Source organism: Scyliorhinus torazame, chromosome 1 (genome assembly GCF_047496885.1).
Source record: "Scyliorhinus torazame isolate Kashiwa2021f chromosome 1, sScyTor2.1, whole genome shotgun sequence".
Lineage (NCBI taxonomy): Eukaryota > Metazoa > Chordata > Chondrichthyes > Carcharhiniformes > Scyliorhinidae > Scyliorhinus > Scyliorhinus torazame.
In genome coordinates, this window is record NC_092707.1 from 60,286,207 (window position 1) to 60,295,874 (window position 9,668).

At 42.5% G+C, this 9,668-nt stretch overlaps 1 protein-coding gene across 1 annotated transcript; it reads left to right on the forward strand.

Annotated features, from left to right (window-relative positions):
* The first annotated feature begins 1,599 nt into the window (after positions 1–1,599).
* On the forward strand, positions 1,600–3,809 carry LOC140429461 (hydroxycarboxylic acid receptor 2-like). Its single transcript, XM_072516489.1, has one exon. It carries the CDS (start codon positions 1,760–1,762, stop codon positions 2,822–2,824), a length of 1,065 nt encoding a protein of 354 aa, XP_072372590.1. The 5' UTR covers positions 1,600–1,759; the 3' UTR covers positions 2,825–3,809.
* Positions 3,810–9,668: the final 5,859 nt, after the last annotated feature.

Genomic DNA, 9,668 nt, shown 5'->3' on the forward strand with positions numbered 1-9,668 from the left:
AAGAACGGACTATACGGTCAATGGAAGAGTCCTGGGGGAAATTGATGTACAGAGAGATCTGGGAGTTCAGGTCCATTGTACCCTGAAGGTGGCAACGTAGGTCGATAGAGTGGTCAAGAAGGCATACAGCATGCTTGCCTTCATCGGACGGGGTATTGAGTACAAGAGTATACAGTTGTATAGGACTTTGGCTAGGCCACATTTGGAATACTGCGTGCAGTTCTGGTCATCACATTACCAGAAGGATGCGGATGCTTCAGAGAGGGTGCAGAGGAGGTTCACCAGGATGTTAGCTGGCATGGAGGGTGCTAGCTATGAAGAAAGGTTGAGTAGATTAGGATTGTTTTCGTTGGAAAGACGGAGGTTGAGGGGGGACCTGATTGAGGTCTACAAAATTATGAGAGGTATGGACAGGGTGGATAGCAACAAGCTTTTTCCAAGAGTGGGGGTGTCAATTACAAGGGGTCACGATTTCAAGGTAAGAGGGGGAAAGTTTAAGGGAGATGTGCGTGGAAAGTTTTTTACGCAGAGGGTGGTGGGTGCCTGGAACACTTTGCCAGCAGAGGTGGTCGAGGCGGGCACGATAGCATCATTTAAGATGCATCTAGACAGATATATGAACGGGCGGGGAACAGAGGGAAGCAGATACTTGGAAAATAGAAGACAGGTTTAGATAAATGATCTGGATCGGCGCAGGCTGGGAGGGCCGAAGGGTTGTTCCTGTGCTGTAATTTTCTTTGTTCTTTCTTTGTTCACACCCAGCTCTTTTCCTCCAAATCAGAACTTCTCAAGCTACTGTCTCAAACTGGCTTTCTCTTTTTAATCAGCTCCCTGCAAAACAGCCAGGCACTTTTAAACTGCTCTCAGCAAAACCAGCCAGGCACTTTTAAACTGCTCTCAGCAAAACCAGCCAGGCACTTTTTAAAACTGAAACTTCAAAACTGCAAAATGGTTGATCTGAGGTGAGCTCCACCCACTCTATGACATCACTGTTTTTTTAAGGTACATGGCTTAAACATCCAGTTCTTAAAGGCACTCTCGCATGACACTTAGAAAGGGGGTGTTTATTTGTGAGTTTAACTGAGTAGGCATCTTTCAGGGAAATGATTGCAGGACTAAATCTTAACTGTGTAAATATACTCCTGTGTGTTAAAGTTTTTTTCTTTTGTTAATAACTTAATATTTAAAATCTCCAACGGCAGAGTTGGAATGTTTGACTTCTGACTTCAGTACCAATACATCCTGATAATAAAATTGCAAACCATTGTTATAGCTTGTCAATGGTTCCCTTTGAGATCTGATCAGCCCAGCACTTCCTCCCTGCTATATTATAATAAACCGGGCAACATGACTCATAGACACTGGAAATCTGGCCAGACCATCTGATATCTGAGTAGCAATAGATACGAAGCAGGTTGTGGATACCAAGGGATAGCAGGGAAGATTTTCATGTCAGAGGTGGAAGGTGTTCATCGACTTCTTTAATGCTGTAACGTGGGCATATCGCGATTGCTCGAATAAGCAAAACACTTGGAATGTGGTGGAACCTGGAACAAGAAGACAGAATGCAGGAAAAAAACTATCAGATTTTGTTATAGCCAAGCTTAAACAATGATTTGCAATTTTGTTATGTAACTTTGTTGTATCAGATCACCGCCCACAATTTGTGATGTAATGTGAAGAACTTTATATAAAGTTGTGGATCATTAAGTTAACCAACTCATTTCTGCATTTGTGTGACTGAGCAATACCGCCCACAATGGACAACGGGACGTGTGTTTTTGAGAAAGAAGTTCCTGCATCCTATAATGCCCCCATAATTATTGTAACGTTTATCCTCGGATTCGTTGGAAATGTGATTGCTTTATGGATCTTCTGTTTCCATGTAAAATCCTGGAAATCAAACACTGTTTATTCACTGAATCTGGCGATTGCAGACACTCTGTTAATCTGCTGTTTACCATTTCGAGCAGGTTACTATGTCCGGGGGAAGAATTGGGTCTTTGGTGATGCTCCATGTCGTCTGAATATATTTTTGATTTCCCTAAACCGGGTCGGGAGCATCATGTTCCTCACATTAATGGCCATCGATCGCTATTTCAAAGTGGTCCACCCTCACCACAGAGTGAACAAGATACCTACACGCGGTGCAGTGAAGGTAACAGGCGCCTTCTGGATTCTGGCAGTGGCTATCTGTTCGCACCTTTTAGCAGAACCTCAAACGTTCAAGCATGACAATCTGACGTACTGTGAACCCTTTGACATGACCCAGCCTCTAACGCCGACAGCAATTTGGACAGATATCGTTTTTATTGTTTTCAAGTTTGGTTTACCAGCTCCGATTATCCTGTTCTCCACGTCCTGTATAATCTGGAAGTTAAAACAGATGAAAACTGAATCGAGGGGTAAATATCAGCGAGCAGTAAAGCTTGTGATAGTTGTGGCAGCAGTTTTTGTTCTGTGTTTCCTGCCCACAAACATTGCTGTAATCGCTGTTTTAATCACCAGGCTAAATGTTCCCGGAGACTGCAAGTCATATGAAACAGCTGTTCATATATTTTATAATACACTATTTATGACATATCTGAACACGGTGCTGGATCCAGTTATTTACTACTTTTCAAGCTCGAAGTTTAAAAATACTTTGACGAAAGCCCTTGCCCCTCTTAATTTAAGATGTTTCCGATCAACAACTCGTCGTTCAACACAAGGAGGACCCAGAAGAGGAATGGTTGTGGATCAAGACCGAAACAGGATCCGGGACTGTAATATCGGTGATCAACCCCAGCCAGATGTGACACTGACTGCAACATCGAGCGATTAATTGTCATCTTCTGTAATTAATGTACAGTCTATGAATAATCGTAGGAAATGAATGGATTTTAAGCAATTGATATGTTTCTGACAAATGCATGCTGCAATATTTTTTTTTAAATAAAGTTATCCACATTCTCTTACTCAACAGAATTAAAATTATTTCTACAGGGTTTTCAGGTCATGCTAAGTAATTATCAATGAAAGGTCATCAAAAACTTGTAGAGCAGGAAGGAGACCGTTTAGTACAACTGAGTAAAGCTCCCACAAGGACGGGGATGTGGTCCATTTTCTAACAGGTGTGATTTGTGCATGTTATTGACAAGGTGACAGGAATCAGTGGGGAATGTGGACAGGTTTGTCTTTAGTGGTGTTTGGGAGACTGGTGTCGACCCAGGAATGTCCCATTCCGCCTGGGGCCTTGCTCCGTCTGAGCTTCATGAGGTGCCGGTTGCCAATTCCCCCAGATCATGGGGAAAAGATACAAATCTCAATGGTTGAACAGCCTGGCCCCTGCTCTTCAAATGTGGAGAAAGACACTCGGGACACAGACTGATCAGAATGTTTGTCACTGAGGCTGTTTCTGGATCAGGAACATGACCAAAATAATCCCATTTCAGCCGCGCCCCACTCCACCCAACCCCAACATATTCCTCCCTCGAACCATTGCTGACAGCGCATCACCATCCCAATAGCAAATGTGATTTAAACTATGGGTGGTGATTCTCAGTAAATAAAGGAGGCAAATGCAGCTAAATAGAGACAAAGCGGATAATTAAAAGAGAGAAAGTGAGTCGAAGAATAAAGAGGAAACAATACATATTTATCACTGCTATTTATCGCAATAAAAACAATGTTATTCCTGTTATATAAAGATTGGTATATTGGAGAAGTATCTGTAGTCAAAACATGACATTATTTTACCAGTAAACGAACAATACCTTACCACACAATGTTATTTTGTCATTTTCGAAATAAAATACATTCTTCCACAAGTAGCTGTATTCTTGTCTTGTAAAGATCGGGGCCGGAGGAAAGGGAAATAGGACAGTGGGTTCGAGGAAAGAGCGGGGTTATCATGTTGCGGGCGGTTTCAGTAGCGGCTTGCTCTGTGACATCTAACTATTTGGAAGAGGTTGCTGCCTCCCTCCCTCTCTGCTGTGCTGGCTCCATGTTGGACTCGCCTGAACAAGGTATCCAATGACATGTGAAAAACACCAATTAGCAGCTGACTGGCTGCTGTGATCCGTGTGACAGGCGGTTGTGTGGATCTGTGAATGTGAAGTACTGTTATCACCTTCACAGGCACAGACAAGGCAGAGTCCCTGGAGGTACCAGACAGCCAGGGTCTAATTGAACAGCAGAATACCCAATGAGCCGGATGGTCCACTCTGTTTATAGATTCCTATGTGGAAAGAGGCTGTGAGACAAGTCCCAAAGTCTTCTCAGATACTTCCCACAGGAAAAATCCAGATATATATTCTGTGGTCTGTTGGTGGTGTGGATCAGGTGTTATCTGTGTGGATGCTGACACAGTGTCCTGGCTTCCTCTATTTTTCTTTCATGCCTTTCTCAGCATCCTCATCAAAGTACAAGATCAATGGAGTTCCCAGAGGGAAACTATTATTTCACTGTACAAAGGTCGCTTAAATTCTCAGCAGCTTTTACAAAGTACTCGAAATGTTCAGATACTACAGTTACAGCACAATGGAAGTGATTTCTTCCAGCCAAAAGAGTGCGGGAGAATAGCAGTCCTTTCTGCTGCATGGTTCCTTCTGTCTGAGAGGAACCCAACAGGCTCAGCAATGAGACATTTCTATGCAGCAGAGGCAGAAAGACTGTAAAATGTTGGCAGTGACGGGAGTGCCCACATCAAGAACAGCGGCAGCAGAATCCATGGCAGCAGCTGCAGCCTTTTCCGCAGCCACGTGGTGCTTCACATGACAAGATGGATGGACACAGCATTCCAGCTAAGTGGAGGAAATAGCCTAGCACAGGTTACAAAGCAGAGGATGAGCTTCCTCAACACGTCTGGAGCAAGAGTGCCTCAGGAGGTTCAGGGTTTTGCTGCAAGTCTACAGCCTCCTGAAATAAGACCTCCTTAAAAGTGGGTCTGCTGGATACACATTGACTGTGGCCAGAAACATTTTGGGTTCTGATGGTTTCATGAGATGTCTGTTCCTAATATTATTCGATTTATTGAGGTCCATATGACTTCAGCTTGTCACGGCATGAGAGACTTTTAACAAGGGGAGACAGCGGTGTAGTGACATTGTTGCTGGACTCATAATCCAGAGAGCCAAGGTCATGCTCTGGGGACCCGGGCTGGAATCCCGCCATGGCAGATGGCGAAGTTTGAATTCAACAATAAACAAAAGCTGGAATTAAAAGTCTAATGATGACCATGAAACCATTGTCGATTGTTGTAAAAATGCATCTGGTTCACTAATATCCTTTAGGGGAGGAAATCTGTCATCCTTACTCTCTCTGACCTACACGTGACTTCAAACACAGAAATGTGGTTGACTCACAAATACCCTTAGGAACGGGCAATAAATGCTGGCCCAGTGACGTCCACATCCCATGAACGAATATTTAAAAAAGCATGATTCTATCAGACTTTCATCTAAACAATTAAGCAATGAACGGCATATTTACATATTTGTGACACTGAGCTTTGTGCGAAGCATCACAATCGGAGGGGCCTCGTCCTTATCAAAAACCATTTACATTGCCTGATATTATCCCTGTTCCTGTGCTGTACTTTTCTTTGTTCTTTGTCGTTTGTTCATTCCTTTAGATAGTGGTCAACTATGTTCCATTGCATGTTCTGTCAACATACCTTTCAGGCAATCAGAAAGTTGGGAAACTTCTGCTTTTTGTGCAATTTCCCCAAGATGTTGTCATCACCAACAGCCTTCATTGCAAAATAGGCTTTGCTGCATTTGACATTCATTTCTCAGATTTCTCTGCTGCTGTGCTCAAATCCAGTCTGACAGTGTCTTCCTGAAGTGTGCTTTAAGTCAATATTTTCTAAACCGATTAAACATCAACAAACTGATTAGATATAATGACCCACATGAATATACTTATATGACCGATGGGAGAAACAAATATTTTTTTATTCAGCAACTGCTCCAACAGTCTCTAAAGATCCTTTTTGAAATGTTCGGGTTGTCTGTAAATCTTGGGAGTCACAAGCCAATTAAAAGCACAGATACCCAGCTTGGGTCGAGGCTTTTGTTTGCTGCCCAAATTGCGCCCATTGAAATGGCACAGGGCACGAGGTTGGTACGTTGCACACCGCTGTGATTGTATCCCTTACCCCATCCCCCTGCCCCACATGTCCCATTCTCATCTGTTGCAGTTGATTACAATTGGGGCTTAAAATGAGAAATGTTATATACGTTTGACTGAAAAAGCTTCTTTGACTTTTTCCATCCTTTATCGTGCCTCCTGACAGAACTAGTCTTTCATTATCTCTCCCTTTGTCTTGTGTCCATGACATCTTTGTCAAATCTCTCCAAAGACCCACCTCTCTCTGACCTTCTATTTTGCTCCACCTGCTCCTTCTCCACTCTGCAACAATGTAAACCCCATCACGTTTCTACCAATCTACACCGCTGAGGAATTGTCATACAGAATTGAAATGTTAATTCTGTTTCTCTCTCCACAGCTGCTGTCAGACCTGCTGAGCTTTCCCAGCATTTTCTATTCTTATTTATTTATCATCAGCAACTTGATGGAAGGTGTCACTGACAGTGCTACCAGGCAGTATTTACTCGCCAATATCTTATCTACTGATGCTAAACTCCAGTTTCACCAGGTCACTCGGTTCCGCATCTCATTGCAGCTTTGGTCCAAACATGGACATAAGAACTGAATTCCAGAGCTGGAGTGTGATTGACTGCCCTTGACATCAAGGGGACACTTGGCTAAGTGTGGCCCCAAAGAGCTCTGGAAAAATTAAAACATTCAGACTGACGCTGATAAATGGTAAGTAACTTTCAGGTCACACAAGTGGCAAGATAATGACTATCTCTAAGAAGAGAGCCTAACCATCGTCCATTGACATCCAATATCATTATCATAGATGAATCTCCCACCATTAACATCCAGCATTAAACAGACAGTTAACCAGACCATCCATGTAAATACCACAGTGACAAGAACATATCAGAGGCTGGATCTTGTGTGGAGAGTGAGTTGCCTCCTGGCTTCACAAAGCATTTCCATCACCGCCAAGTCAGGAGTGTGAAGGAACATTTTCCACCTGCATGGATGAGTTCAACTCCCCCAACACTCAAGAAACTCAAAACCATCCAGGACAAAGCAGCCTGTTTGATCAGCGCCCACTCATCGCACCAAATATTCACTGCATCCTCCACAGGCACACATGTGATTAAAAATCAGATGCTAATATAGTGCAGTTTTACTGGCAATATTTTCAATTTCCAATTGATTTCTAAATTCTGTTGACAAAGAACTCTTTAACGTGAGGAACTGGATTCTTGATTTCTGTAGAGATCAGGGGGAGAAGGACAAATCTTCTGAACTTCCTCCAACAACAATTTCATTTTCCATTTGCAGTCTTGTTCCACAAGAGGGATGGATTCTCTTTGTGAAAAAAGTCACAAAGTTAAAGTGCAGAATGAGTACTTTGCAAACAATTTTGCTTTTTTTCCCAGAAAGTAAAGAAACACAGAATTAATTTTCCTGTTGGATTGATGTCTAAATGTTTTGGCAATACACTTCACCTTATTTAATAATTACCACTTCACTTTTCTATTGGATAGAAAAATAATGTTTTTGTGTTGATGTTAAATATTGTTCATGATTAATAATAATAAATATTATTAAATCTTCCAATTGTTTTTAAATGAAATTGCAATTGACCAATAAATACTGAGCTTTTCTACCTGAGCTTGAAACTTGGATACAATCCAAAAACTGGCCAAGGAATGAATGATAATAATAATAATAATAATCGCTTATTGTCACAAGTAGGCTTCAATGAAGTTACTGTGAAAAGCCCCTAGTCGCCACGTTCCGGCGCCTGCTCAGGGAGGCCAGTACGGGATGCCCTCGATATATTGCCTGGTTAACATTGGATTTGGTGTCTGGTTGATATAAATATCAAATATATTAGCAATATCCACTGAATACCCGAACAGGCGCCGGAATGTGGTGACTAGGGGCTTTTCACAGTAACTTCATTTCAGTGTTAATGTAAGTTTACTTGTGACAATAAAAGGATTATTATTATTATTGAATCAAGAATTACCATTGTTTTTGGGTGGTTGAAAGGGAAATTGGAGATGGGGCTGGAGGAACAAAGGCGGTTCATCATGGTGTTTCTGGAATAGTTATTCAGCTCTGTACAGGAGCAGGATGTGTGCAAAGAATAGCGTTGCTGCTGCAAGTTAATTATTTATCTCTAGTATCTCCACTCCAGTAGTCTAATATGGCACAGTTGTTTGGATTGGTCTTGAGGATGTAGAGAGGTACGCTCCGAAGAGATGCAGTTTACAGAACTCCGCTGACAGACAAATGAACAATGTGTTTGGTATCGATAAAGCAACTTTAAAAGAGAAGCAAAGTATCTAGCCAGTGATGCGGCGGATCACAAGTTAGTGCATTAGGAGCAACTAATATAAGGCGATCAGATGTTCACAGTCTACAAATGGGTTGTTCAGAGCTGAGCACAATAATCTAAAAAAAGCTCTCTACAACTGAAATATAGCTTCTTCACATTGAATTCCAACACTGTTTTCATTCTTTTATTTGATTACTATTCCTTTTGCCTTTTCAAATACACATGCACCAGGTTTTAATGAACTATGGATCTAGAGGCTTAAATTCCTTTGTGCCTTCAGCGTTCCTAGTCAGCCACCATGATGAAAACCATCTGATAACTTTCACAGATCCGATCCTCCCACAATCACCTCTATTTTTCACGATTTTGTCTATTCCGTATCTCGCACCTATAGGTGGTGCTGTGAGCATAGCGCTACGTGACAGAACTTTTAAATAATTGGTTGATGTTTTGCAGGAAAAGTCTTGTTGAATTGATTGACACTTTCGTCATTCCCATGTGTTTGATTCAGGTCTGTTTGCTCTCAGCGGGAAATAGAGATTTTGTGGACACTCTGGTTATCACAATGGAAAATGCAACCCTGGTGTTAAAAATGTTTATTGGAAGTGTGAACAAATTCTGGCATCAAAATATCTCTCAGGCAAGTCTTTAATGGGACTCACTACATATAAAGCAGGATATTAGGGCACAAGAGACTTGAATGATTGCCTTGTGTCCCCATAGCCTAGTCCTCCTTGCCAGTGATAGTCGCAATGGTCTTCAAGAACATCATCTCTACTAAAATCGACTCTGTTAGAATGGGTTCCCTGCTTCTCAGGTGGTCCGGGTCCTTTTTCATGGCCTTCCCTTGGACTTTGGCTGTGTAAGAAACTGGACCAGGCTTTTCCGGCACCATATGATACTAGGGTAGGTTCTGCCAAAAGTGACATTATTGATCTCCCACATTAGCCGGGTGCGTAGCATCTTGCTCACGGATGGGCCAAACACGCTGTATTCGGCCAGCCTCCTTAATTTGGCCAGGAAAGGAATTTTTTCATGGGTTTCCCCAGGGCTCCTCCCAGCCATGTTGAATTGGTAATGCTGGAGGATTACGGACTGCTCTGTGTCATAATGGTTCGTAATGGGGGGCGGGGGGCGGGGGGGGGGGGGCGGGGGTGGTGGTGGGGGGTCTATATTTTTGTTTTTGGAATGGTGTGAGGGGGTCACATAACACCCCAGTGAGATTAACCAGTCCAGCCCTGGCACAACAATTATTAAA